Source organism: Propithecus coquereli, unplaced genomic scaffold, assembly GCF_000956105.1.
Source record: "Propithecus coquereli isolate 6110/MARCELLA unplaced genomic scaffold, Pcoq_1.0 Scaffold473, whole genome shotgun sequence".
NCBI lineage: Eukaryota > Metazoa > Chordata > Mammalia > Primates > Indriidae > Propithecus > Propithecus coquereli.
The window spans coordinates 2102490-2116251 of NW_012150541.1; the positions used below are offsets into that span (position 1 = coordinate 2102490).

Here is a 13762-nt window from a genome sequence, read left to right on the forward strand (position 1 = left end):
GCTGTGAGCTAGGCTGATGTCACAGCACTCTAGCCTGGGCAACAGAGCGAGACTCTGTCTCAAAAAAAAAAAAAAAAGATTTTTTTATGCAGCCCACCCAGGTGAGCAGGCACTGGGCTGCCCCTCTAGACCATGGAAAGGGAGTGTGACTTTGCTGGGAAGTTGGCTGCCTTTGCCACACCCCCAGAAAGCCCTGGGACTTAGAGGCAAGAGCAGGACCTGCATTTCCAGACTACCTCCATTCTCTTACAGCTAGGGGAAAGCAGTGATTTAACCTTCACAGACCTGACCTATGGTGGAAGCTTGTGTCCCTGGAACCATGGAGCTTATAAGCACAGTCATTTGTACTGTTTTCTTCTTCGTCCTTCCAGTAAGGACGATGGCGTGTGTTCACACTACAAGCTACAGATCCTAAGAATTCACATCTGTTGCACCACTTCACCCAGAGCTATTAATAGTGTCTACAATGAGGCTGTCCAAACTCATTGACTTGGAAACCATCAAATGATCATTTCTTTTTTTGATAAAGTACTTCTTCATCAGGGGCGTTGGCTTTGTACAGGAGTGAGTGTTGGGATGTAGCTGAATGTGCCTCATTTCACGCTGTGTGGACAAACGGAATCACCTTGACCATCGAGGGTGAGCAGATAAACAAATTGTGGTACAGCGTTGCTTACGAGGGAACATCATTCGGCCATGGAAAGGAACAAAGTACCGCTACATGGAACAGCGTGGATGAAGCGTGAGACCACAAGGCTAAGCGAAAGGCAGACACAAAGGCCACGTGTCACATGATTCCACCTACACGCAATGAACAGGACAGGCAAACCCACAAAGACAGAAAACAGATTAGTGTTTGGCAGGGGCTGGAGAGAAGGGAAAATGAGGGAGGACTACATATTGCGTTTGGGGTTTGTTTGAGGGTAAAGAGAACGTTCTGAATTAGATGGTGGTGATGGTTACACAACCTTGTGAATGGCTTGAGGGGTTGAGTTTTATGTTGTGTAAATTTTACATCGATTAAGTAAATCGCCTGGACAGCTTGTTAAAACACCGGTTGCTGGGCCCCTGCCCTGAGTTTTTCTGACTCAGTGGGTCTGGGTGGGGCCTGAGGATGTGCATTTCTAATAAGTTGCTGGTGCTGCTGCTCCTGGGACCACACTTTGAGAACCACTGGTCTGGGGGTATGTTGGATCATGGAATGATTTGTCCCCTGTATTTAAATCAGTACGGCAAGTGTTTGTTGATCACCTTCTGTGTTGCAGCAGTGCACTACAGGTAATCCCGTGCTGAAGTGGTGTCAGTAATAAAGAAAATGGTTCTTTAATAACTGACCTTGGAATCAAAAGATTTAGTCACATCTGTTTTCTGTCATTCCCTAACTGAACTCTCAAACGAGTCCCTGCTGCTCATTTGTAAGTGGGGTAATAATACCTGTCTCAGTGGATTGTTTTGAAATTTAAATTTTAAAAGTATAAAAGACAAACTATTACTATGAGAAAGCACCACAATGTTGCCTAGCTTAAAGCAGGTACTCAACAGTTACACAAAAATATATATTTTTTTGCCCAATTGCTACTCTTGAGAATTTATAATTTTGTGGCCAGAATATGACAATATGGGAAAGGAACAATAACTTAGGATAAAGCCTTGGACTGGAATTTTACTCGGCAGACTCCAGTTATGTGACGTAAAGAACAGTGCATCTGAGGGTTTGCAGTTGCTGGAGGAGTGGAGTCTCATCGGGGCCTTGGAGAGTGGCTGGTGGGGCCGTGGGCAAGAGGGTGGGCTTGTCTGATAAGGACAAGGCAAGGGCCAAGGAAGCGGGCAGTGGGCCGGGCACGGGCCATCTTTGAATTATAATATCTTGGGATCCTCTTTAGCTTTGAATATAGTAGCCACTCAAACTGTTTCTCAAGTGAGCCAGTGAATAAATGAATAAATGAGGGAGTCATGAATATGCCACCCAAATAACTGTGATTCTGCCATCATCAAAAGTTCAAAGGCAGAGTCGACACCTAGGAAGCAGGACGATGCACCTGACCTTGCCCAGAGTCTTCCCTCCCTGCCCTCTCCTGGGTGGCTGACTTGGAGCAGTGGCAGACTCAGCCGTTGCATGGTGGCTAGTCTGCCATCTTTAGGGAAACGTAGCATCTTGTGTTGGTTTGGGCAGTTGATTGAGATCCAGTTATAACGTCATCCTATAAACATCTCCATGGGGAGAGGGCACTTGGGCTTGCGGGCAGCAGGCCCTGCTTCCTCACTAAGTGATAAAACCTTCCAGTTTATAATGCTTGCTGCCTCAAGACATGGAAAAATGCATTTGTAAAAGTGAGACACGCCGTACGTGTTGGGTAACACTAGCTGCTATAGGAAACAAACCCCAAGTTCTCAGTGGCTTACCATCTTAGAAGCATGTTTTCCTTCCATGTGACTCCCTGGGGCTCTAGGCTGCAGCTGGTTTCCCTGCTTAGAGTAAGTCAGGACCAGATGCTATGTTTGGCTCCTCCATCTCCTAAAACCATGGAATTTGCTGATCTCAGCTAGCAGAAGGGGAAAGAAAGGACATGAAGAAGGAATACTCTCTAAATGACATCAACAAAATGTGACCTACATTACTTTTGCTCATGTTCCATTGTCAAGATTTAGTCATGCAGGGCCAGGCGCGGTGGCTCACGCCTGTCATCCTAGCACTCTGGGAGGCCAAGGCGGGAGGATTGTTTGAGCTCAGGAGTTCGAGACCAGCCTGAGCAAGAATGAGACCCTGTCTCTACTAAAAATAGAAAGAAATTGGCTGAACAACTAAAAATATATAGAAAAAATTAGCCGGGCATGGTTGCGCATGGTCCCAGCCACTCGGGAGGCTGAGGCAGGAGGATCGCTTGAGCCCCCAGGAGTTTGAGGTTGCTGTGAGCTAGGCTGATGTCACAGCACTCTAGCCTGGGCAACAGAGCGAGACTCTGTCTCAAAAAAAAAAAAAAAAGATTTTTTTATGCAGCCCACCCAGGTGAGCAGGCACTGGGCTGCCCCTCTAGACCATGGAAAGGGAGTGTGACTTTGCTGGGAAGTTGGCTGCCTTTGCCACACCCCCAGAAAGCCCTGGGACTTAGAGGCAAGAGCAGGACCTGCATTTCCAGACTACCTCCATTCTCTTACAGCTAGGGGAAAGCAGTGATTTAACCTTCACAGACCTGACCTATGGTGGAAGCTTGTGTCCCTGGAACCATGGAGCTTATAAGCACAGTCATTTGTACTGTTTTCTTCTTCGTCCTTCCAGTAAGGACGATGGCGTGTGTTCACACTACAAGCTACAGATCCTAAGAATTCACATCTGTTGCACCACTTCACCCAGAGCTATTAATAGTGTCTACAATGAGGCTGTCCAAACTCATTGACTTGGAAACCATCAAACGATCATTTCTTTTTTTGATAAAGTACTTCTTCATCAGGGGCGTTGGCTTCGTACAGGAGTGAGTGTTGGGATGTAGCTGAATGTGCCTCATTTCACGCTGCGTGTTCCAGCCTTCGTTCATTGGGACTAACAGGGGGCACCTGGGCAGATACAGCCAGTGCACACAGCAAGGGCAGGAAGGGCCTTTCTGCCCCCTGACGACTCGCTGTTCCGGACTCTCCTCTCTCAGGTACCCGTTTCCCATGGTGTTCAGCAGCTGCAGCAGGAAGGACTTGGAGACCAGCCTGGAGAAGGGGATGGGGATGTGCCTCTTCAACCTGCCGGAAGTCAAGCAGTCTTTCGGGGGCCAGAAGTGTGGGAACGGATATGTGGAGGAAGGAGAGGAGTGTGACTGTGGGGAGCCGGAGGTAAGAGAGCCGCGTCCTGGATGTCGGTGAGAACTTGGGGAAATTGTACAGCAGGATGAAAGTTCTAGAAATAGGAGGGAAAACCCCTGTATGGCCACCTTGAATGAGGCCCACAAGCTAGGGTGGCTTTCTGGAATTTTAACCATTGCATGGAATTAGTTGTTTTACTTGGTTTAAAAAGATAAAAAAAAAAAAAAATCTTCTCTATTGAAGGGTGCAACATCCTTGGCAAGATGAGGATAAGAACAATCAAAAAGCATTTAGCTTGGAGATCGGCAGAGGAGAAAGCCTTGGAATTCTAGCTTCAAGTAGCTAATAAGCACCGCTTCCTTCTCTTTGCAAGGCGTGCGACTAGAGGGGAATTTGAATAAGCAGCATTCATATTTAACCAAGAGCTTCCTCCCAAGTGGAAATTCTGCCTCGCTGCCACAGCTGCCTCCGTTTGCACAACCTGAGCCTCAGAGGCGGCTGCTTCTCCCGCTCGGAGCTTTCAGGAGCATTGAGCAAAACCAGGGGACGGTTTTATCCAGCACAGGGCTTATTTCCTCCTCTTTTCCAGCCAATATCAGGAAATGTTCTTGTTTCTATTAGGCCCAAGATAAAGTTAATCAACATAAAAATTATAACGGCCACTTTTTAATCTCTGAATAATCTCGAGAAGGAAAAAGAAAGGACCCAATGAGACCTCCTAGTAAAACAGGTGCCCCCTCGAAGTTTGGAGGGGGTTGTGTTTAGAAATAGATCAAAGCGAGTAGTTGGTAGAGCAGGTGGTCTACACATGGGATTCCTTCCCCAAGAGCTTCTGCAAGCTGAAATGGTAGACAACAAGTTCAAGGCGGGCTCAGCTAAATTCACAGGTGGGCTTAATGAGCGCTTAGGAAGAGCGCGTCTCAGAGGGCTGCTCTGAAAGAGGGATCCAGGACGGAAGGGAAATTGTGCTGAGGCCCTGGAGCATCCCCTGTATTCCTGTGTTCATCGGAAAAACAAGTGGTTAACAGAACCCTCATCATATCCCCACCTCCAAGTCTCTGAGGTTTTCCATACCTGCAGGAATCGTCTTCATCTGACAGTTTCCGCAAGAATGTTGAAGGTATATAGATATTGGGTGGGGGTAGGGGAGTACGGAAGTGGTTTTATCAAACTTATCTGTGACAATGACATTTGTCTGCAGAGGTGTTTAATTCTGCCACAATGAGCAGGGAGGGGTTTCTGTGTAAGGGTGAGTCCTAATTATGGGGTTACACAAATTGTTTTTAAGATTAGTGGAGGAACACTTAAAACCATCAGGGATTGGGGTATGCAAAGAGGAAATTCCTCGGAGGCCTTGTTAATTAGTTAAAGAAAAAAATGAAATTTGTTTAAATTACACATATTTCTCAGGAGAGGCCCCCTTGACTTAAAATGGTTTGTCTTTGATTTGAACTTATAATTGTTTGTTAATCTAAATAAATTTTACAGCTCTTCATGGAGCCATGAACTAGCAGGTTTGGAATGACTCCATTAGCTGTCATTTGCTCCGTATGCCACCAGCAGCAGCAGCAGCAGCCTCCCTGCCACCATCACCACCACCATTGTTAATGTTACCATGGTTACCATCTCCACAATCATCACCACCACCTGAACCATCCACCACCATCATTGTTAATGTTACCGTGGTTACCATCGCCACAGTCACCACCACCACCTGGACCACCCACCATCACTATCATCACTACCCCCGCCGCCGCCACCACCACACCAGCATCGCTACTACCCCTACCTCTACCATCATCACAACCACCACCATCTCCATAGCTACCATCACCACTCCCACCATCACCACCATGACCATTAACCCCATCACCGCCAGCATCAATGTCAGCAAATGCTTGAGTTCCTAAAATTTGCCATCCACTCATGTTCTGATCCTCTCTTTTTATCTCTATGAAGGAGTCATGTGGCTTTGACAGGGTACTTACTGTCTCCCCAGGTAGGATGTTGCATTGTAAGATAGCCTTGATTATTACAAATGCCTTCCTTATGTAGAGCCACATTCCACCTGCATGTAAGTCTCCACTTTGTTCTTCTGTGGTTGAAGTCCTCATCTCCTAGGATAAGTTCTTAATATTTGAAGATAACTCTTATTCCCCTCATCTAAATTTCTTCCTTCCAAGAAACCTTTCAAAGTCATGGATGAGCTTTTTTTTTTTTAAGCAACCCTTAGTCTACAGAATGGACAAGGCTTTTGCATCACTTTTTATATTTTGCTGTTCAAGGTTCAAGCTCGTATCATGTCTGGCTGGTCTGACAGCCCATGTCCCATCTCCAGGCTGCTTTGACCAGGACTTTCAGCCATACCTGCTAGTCTGGGCTCTTTATCCCCCTGCCTAGTGCTCAGGCCCTGGCAACATCTGCCACACCTCTGCATGAGATTGCGCACGCATGCCCTGGCCCACAGAGAGACTCACCACATCAGAGAGCAGTGTGTGCAGGGCATCAGAACAGCCTCGGTCAGCACCCGGCAGGATGCAGCTTCTCCCTCACTCCCAGAAATCGTCTGCATTATTTTCAAGAAGATGCATCGTAGTTTTATCCCAGTTCATTGTGATTAGGAATCTACGTCTACTACCCACTATATGAGAATGACAATTAGAGCTTTGCAGAGAATTCTTTAATGGTTTCATTATTCTTTCTTCTTTGGAGACTTAGTATTCATTGGCTCTGTCAGACTTCTCTATTGAGTACTAAAATAATAAATGTATCACCAGATGAAGAATTTGTCTCTTTTGAGAAATATGTTACTGCAGAAGAAATAGACTCTGGATAGTTTAAAGGCAAGTGATTGCTGAAGGCTCCCCGGACAGGGCAGTGAATTTATATCAACATAAGGATATCCTGACAACTCACTCATTCTTCTAGCTAACAGCATTGGGAAAGCAGCCTTATCTCCTTGTTTAAAGTCAGTAGGATGCCAGTAGCTTGCAAATATCTTTTAAACTTAGTTATCTTCCTCACATTATCAATCCCTCTTGAAGTCAAAGCCATTCTGCTTGGTGGCGTTTCCATTTGAGCTGCTGCTTATATTAGTTGGTGATTTGAGGGGGAAGGGGAGATAGTTCTTAAAGGATTTTAAGACCTAGATTTAGGAAGTCTGATTTAACATAGATTTTCAAGGAAATCTGCAATTTGGCAAATGCGTCCTTAGTAGAGCCATTTAGACTAAAAGGAGCAGGACAGCTTTACTGTGCATTTGATGGCATTGATGAAAAATACAATTAATGGGCTTTTCGAAAAAACTAAACAAGTTCCTGAACTTTTTTAGAATTTGTAAGTCTGTGAGTTAGAAACTCTTACTGTCCTGAAAGTTATAGCTATGACTTCTGGTTGGCAGTTTTATCTTATTGTATATATTACACATTCCGGATGTTTATAAAGTCCTCAAACAATTCTAAAATGTAATGACTTTGGAAGTGTGTTTGATAGGAGCAAATGGTAAAGCAGATGAGAGCATAATTCATAGAGTTTTACACAGAGCACAGTTCGGGTATCTGGGTTTGCCGTAAATCTTCTGGATTGTTGACAAAATTTTATTAATTGCATTTATGATACAAATAAATAAATTCAAATTTTTGAATAATAAAACCATTCAAAAAAATATGGTTTTCAGGAGTATATGATTCAATTCGTATATGATTAGCTTCACCATTACCCAATAGCATATACATTTTTTAGAGTACGTCATATATTGAATGAAAGGACAGTAATAAATTAAGCACTGTTAAACACTCTATGAACCATCCCATCTTTCAATAATTACTGTTTCTTCTAAGATGTGTAAACTCCAAATTAGTGGAATGCTCGAAAATGTGCAGACTTCATAAATTCACAAGATAAATGCTTGTGGGCCTTGCATTGAGCTAAGAAGAAGTCAATCTCTCATTTCTTTTTGTTGGAGAAAAATGGGTCCCTGCGAAGCGCATCACAATAAAGCAGTTAATTCCTCTCCCACTTCTGTTTCAGAGAGAACCATCCATCTAAGGTTTGATCTGCTTAAATCCCCTGCAAGCCAGTGGACACAGCAGACCTCCTTCTGGCCACTTGGTCACTACAGTGTCCATCTCTGATCCTCAGGGGCCTTGTCAGGCCAGATAGCTGCCCTGTGCCAAGCAAGGGTCTCATCCACAGCGATTTAGTTGGACTGCAAGAAATTGTGGTTCAAACACAACTGATTTGACTTCGTGTGCTAGATCAAAAGGGTTAGTTTTTGAAGAGTAAAGATTGTATGCATCTCTGTATATATTTGAATGTGCAAGTTCAGAGTCCTCTGGGGCCCCTGATTGACGCAGTTCATTGCAGTGAGACCTGCACAGAGACCCCTCTGCTGCTGACCGAAGCTCTTTCCCAAAGGCTCGTGTGCTCCCAACTCTTCCCAGGGACCCACAGGCCCAGTGGTTCATAAACACTTAACAGAGCTTTGCTTTCTTACAGATGAAGATAGTCCTTAGGCATGCAGGTGTTCAGTTCAGGAGCTGGGCCCTCTTGGTCTCTCTTCCCTTCTGCAGTCATTTAAGGTGTAACATTAGCATTCAGTGAGTAGTTGCTGTGTGTGACCCTGTCAAACAGATCCCATTGCCTTCCCCAGGAATGTACGAATCGCTGCTGCAACGCCACCACCTGTACCCTGAAGCCAGACGCTGTGTGCGCACATGGGCTGTGCTGCGAGGACTGTCAGGTGAGTTCACCGGGGCTGCAACTTGACCCCAAGGTCACCGACAGGTGCAGGCGGTTCAAATCTGGTACAGGGGAAGCAATATGGCAGAGCGATTCACAGCACTCACCCCCGTGCTAACCATCACTCCTCCTCACACAAGCTGGTGTATCCACCCTTAATTTTCATCTTCCAATCTTCAGGTGGAATGCACATTTTAATTGCTAGTCATCTGTGATAAATTATTTATTTATGGGCCGAAAACTCATCCAGCCATAAAACTCCAGCTCAACGTTAAATGTTCCATTTCTGCTCTCGGAGGCACGTGTGGTCCTACCGTGCTAACAAGAAGAGCGACGTGTGAACAGTCCCCACCCGCTGTCACTCAGCCTCACCCCAGTGTGTCTTCTTGATCCCGGGAACCCCTGCCTGCTGGGCTGAGAAACCATGCGGCTCGTTCCAGGGCTTTTGTATAAACAACTTGATCTTAATGTCCTCCCAAGAGAAGGTGCCGGCTAACCCAGCCCAGCCAAGAGTGGCAGTTTTATACTTTTGCCGTTTTTGCTGCTGAGACTGCATTTGTTTTGGCAGTTCTGTTTGCGTCTCGTTATTCAGAGCTAATATCTGACAGAGTAGAAGCCTGGGCTTTTGATTCAAAGGTTCCAAGGGTAGAGTTTTATTTCTTTTTAATTAAGCAATTGATCTTGGCCCTCTACTTACAGGAAACTCCCTCTTAGCTACCCCATGCAAGCATGGTAATTTAGAAGTGCATTATAATGTTTTATGTTTGGCTTTAGAATACCCTCCTTCCCCTTCCTAATGGTGATGAACTTACGGGGAGTGTTACAAGCAGCTGGCACTCCCTGGCACCCAGCAACTGGCGGTAGAAGGTGGCTAGAAGGGTTGGAGGGAAGGAGGGAAGGAAAGCTGAGCTTGTGACCAGGGGATGGCCACAGAAGTTCACCATGGAGGGAGGAAGGACCAGGTGGTAATGCCAGGGTGTGATCCACTTTTATGTTACAACTTTTAAACAGTTCCTTTTAACTTCCAGACCTTCCAGAAGTCAGCAGGGTTCTTATCTCATTCCCTTGGAGGAGTATTCAGGGAACCAAGCCCAGGACATGGGGAGGTCCCCGCCTGTGTAGCCTCAGGGAAGCCACTCTGAGCCTTAATTTCTCCAGCCACAAGAAGCGGAGGTGTTGGTCAGATGGCTTCTAACACCCTTTACCTCTCCCTCGTTCTTCTTTAGTTCTCCCCACAGTGCTAAAGAGAGGGCTCTTGTTCTATCATTTGATGATGAAGTGAAATTTCTATTGTGATTGTGCCTCGAAATTATTTCTGTTAACTTGCCCACAGAGGCTAACACTTTAAAAGTACACATGTCATCTTTGACCGTGTGACGGTGCTGATAACCAGAGACCCTTTTCTTAAGATCAACCAGCCCAGCCACCAACCCTCCCTCATGCTCCTTCCTCTGAGGTGATGGGTGCCAGGGACCAGCCCGTCTACTCCTCAGAAAACCCCCATGTTGCATGACATTAAAAAGAGGCGGCTCTTGGTTGACCCACCCCCTCTTAGAGTGGAGAGGTGAACCTCAGAGCCACAGAGCATGCTCCGCTGTGAAAGGGACTCCTTCGAAACCTTCCCTTTGGGCAAGGCCTCCCTCCCGGGAGTGCTGCTGGGAGCTGCTGCTGCCTCTCCCGGGTGCACGTGCTGTCAACGGCCCTCTCCTTCCAGCTGAAGCCTGCGGGGACAGCGTGCAGGGGCTCCAGCAACTCCTGCGACCTCCCAGAGTTCTGCACGGGGGCCGGTCCGCACTGCCCAGCCAACGTGTACCTGCATGATGGGCACCCGTGCCAGGGCGTGGATGGCTACTGCTACAACGGCATCTGCCAGACCCACGAGCAGCAGTGCGTCACTCTCTGGGGACCAGGTATGTGGCTGCCACCTGCTCGACACTGGGAGAGGCACTGGCGGGCCTGGGGGGGTGGGGCACGCTCACCCCTGGGGGGCATTGTCCACACGGCATCCAGAGTGTTCAGTCGGGAGTGATCGGCTCCCTGGGAGGGGCTGGGGCCATGCTGGGCACAGGATGGGTAGATGTGGGCGCTGCCTGGAGCCTGCCCATGAGGGGCTTGGCGCAGTCTAACGAGAGAGGCATGAGCACCTGTTGTATGCCCCATGGGATGACACGGGTGAATCAGCCACGACACCTGCCCTCAGATAGCTTAGCGTGTAGTCAGACAGACAGATGGATGGAACTTCCCACCGCCACTCAGGATGTGGTAACCCTCCTTTGTGCTCAAAGAAGGACCCCAACCAAGGGCTGAGGGTGCCAGGAAGTCACTGCAGGTGGAAGGGCCAAGGGCTCCTTGGGGAAGGCTCCAGATTGCACCTGACACACGAGGAGGCCTGTGGTCGGGAGGGACTGGGAACAGCCAGTAGCTCTTGGACGGGAAGGCAGGCAGCAGGGTCAACGAGAGACCGTCTGTGCACCACTCCGCCAGCTCGTGCTGGGCGCCTGGCATGTTTTGACTCTTCCACCCTCCAACAGCCTCCCAGAGGCAGGGACGACGACTATGGTTTTACAGAAGGTAAAGCGCAAACTGCAAAACCAGGGTCGGTTTCCCAAGGTCTTCAGGCTGGGATTTGAACCCAGGTCACCGTCACCCAGTACCCGTGTGCACCTCCCACAGTGCAGTCACCCCAGGAGTGAGGTCTCAAAGTTCCCCCAAAGCTCTAAAATTAGGTAGAAGCTCAGATGCAAAAGGGGGAAGAACCAGCCCCCCGCATGTGTCTCCCCTCTGTGCCCCACCTTATGGGGTCAGACCCCAGGCCCAAACCCAGGGCCCAAGGCCTCGACACCCCAGAGCCACTGGGGTCCGATACCTGTCTCCAGCTCCCAGGCTTGTGGCTGTGAATCCATGGAGAGTGTTTCCAAGAGCGTGGCCCACGCTATCTACGACGCACTCTCTGTCTCGTGGCAACGTGGCAGAGGCCTTTGTTCGCTCCCCCGTCCTGCTGGCTGCAGCAGCGACCTCAGTCCTGGCCAGAGCCCCCAGCCCTGGCAAGGCCAGGGTGGTAGCCGGGCCCAGGCAAGCGCAGGCAGGATCTCTAGGGGAGGGAAACCTGATCCCAACCTTTGCCAGACTTTTGCTGCAAGGTTTTGGTTCTAGGAGTGAGGAGGGAGGTAAACTAGAGCCGACGACTAAACCACGAAGCTCGGGTTTGAAATGTGCTGTGAAAGCATCAGCCAAGCCTGGAGGACAGGACGGGCATTTCTTGGGGCTGGGTCTCCCTGGGGACCCCACCACCCCTGCCAGCAACGATGCCCCTCTGTGCCTGGAGCTTGCTGAGGGGAGGGAGCAGCCTGGTTGCGGGGAACAGGCGCTGGCGCGGCTCCATGTGTCTGACCCTCTGAGTTCTTCCTGTCTCCTCGGATTCGTGGACGCACTTGGGCAGGTGGGATGAGGAGCCTTGAGGTCCTCTCGGCAAAGCAGGGGACAGGAGGACCCCATTGCAATGAGAAGCACTAAGTAGGCACTCACCGTACACATGTTAAATGTTGCACAGGCTCTGTTTGGTTTAGTGACTTCAGCCACCTTTTAGCCAAGTGAGGTCACTTTGGGGGCGTGGCTACTGCTGCAGGCCAGATCTTCCTGGTTTCACGCATCCCTCGTGGCTGTCCCCTTCTCGGCCCTTCTCCAAAGGCAGTAATCTCCCCTTCTTGGGTTACGGGGGCCGTTAGGATGCTCCTTTCCAAGGACGTTCCCCGGCCAGAGCACGCCCAGCACTCGGAGCCTTTGGAGTGAAATGTGTCCGTTACTGCCCTGCTGTGTCAGAACATCTGGCCCCGTTTCCAAAGTGAGGTCAGATGGAACTTGGCAGTTCTGTCCGAGCCACCGGCACCGTGTGACTCAGCTGGCCGTGCGCCTCTGATTCATGGTGACCAAGGCTGGTGTTTATTATCTCATCGGACTAGTCCTCAAACTGTCTGACCAGAGAGAGAGCTGCAGACAGGCAGGCAGACTGGCAACCTGGCCCAGACGGAGCTTTCCGAAAGCAAGAGCCACAGGAAGTCGCCTGCTTTGAACTCTCACGATCCCTGTGACTGAGGCTGGGGCTGGAGGCCTGACCCCCTGGGAGCTGCGTCTCCTTCCTGAGGAGGGGGCTGCCGCAGGAGCTCCTGGTTCAGCCCTTCTCTCTTCCATCCCCCCCCCCCCGTCAGAGGGGAGGCCTTTGCCTGGGCAGTGGTGGTTTGTCACAGTGGGGAGTTGCCCATAGCACCAAACGCCCATGGGTAACAGCGTGCTTTGGTGAAGAGGGCTTCCTCCGGGAGGCTGCTCAGAGTTCCCGGAAGCCACAGCACGGGGACCGGCCTTGGGGGCCACCTCAGGCTTGTGACTCCCTGGCTTTCAGTCTGCCTCTGACAGTCCCTTCTCAGTCCTTCCAATCACCACGCAGACTGCCTTGGGAGACGGGACACGGAAGGCCCCAGGCTGTGGGGCCCTCGAAGCCAGGCAGCTTCTTAGGACAAGCCTGTCACACCCCTTTGCAGGTGCAGCGCACGCCTTCCCCCCCGCCCCCCGTACCAGTGTGGCTGCCTGGTTTCCAGTTTGAGGGCCCCGTATGAGTTTCCTGTGGTTGCCATAACAAGTTACCACAGACTTAGTAGCATCGACGATACAAATGTATCATCTTACAGTTCTGGAGGCCATAAATCCTAAAATCAAGATGTTGGCAGGCCACGTTGCTTTTGGAGGCTCTGGTGGCGGGGAGGGGGCTGTTTCCTGCCTGGTCCATCCTGCAGGGGCTGTCTGCATCCCTTGGCTCCCAGCACCTTCCTCCCTCTTCAAACCCCTCTCTCTCCAACTTCTGCTTCCGTAGTCATGTCTCCTCTGACCCTGACCCTCCTGCCTCCTCCTTACAAGGCCCCTGGGGATTATATCGGATCACCCAGGATTGCCTCCCATCTCGAGATCCTTCACGTAATCGCATCTTCAGAGTCCCTTTCGCCATGTAAGGCAGGGTGTTCACAGGTTCCAGATTAGGATGTGGACCTTTTGGGGGCCATAGGCATTGAATCGACCACTTACTAGTCAGGCAAACTTGAACCAGTTGCTCAACCTTGTTGTGCCTCATTTGTAAAATGGGGATGGCCACCTACCTGCCCCGGGTGCATATTGTCACCGCCTAACATAGCTTGTAATCTACAGTGTATATTAATATGATGAGTAGTTCCGGGCCAGGTGCCCA

General features: G+C 49.4%; 1 protein-coding gene across 1 annotated transcript in view; it reads left to right on the forward strand.

Moving 5' to 3' along the window:
• The window catches only part of ADAM12 (ADAM metallopeptidase domain 12), a 307846-nt gene that overhangs the window by 263125 nt on the left and 30959 nt on the right, over positions 1 to 13762 (forward strand). The window contains exons 12-14 of the mRNA XM_012655353.1: positions 3642 to 3819; positions 8441 to 8530; positions 10244 to 10439. Of these exons, the coding sequence (XP_012510807.1) occupies positions 3642 to 3819; positions 8441 to 8530; positions 10244 to 10439 (464 nt within the window). The remainder of the gene's footprint in view (positions 1 to 3641; positions 3820 to 8440; positions 8531 to 10243; positions 10440 to 13762) is intronic.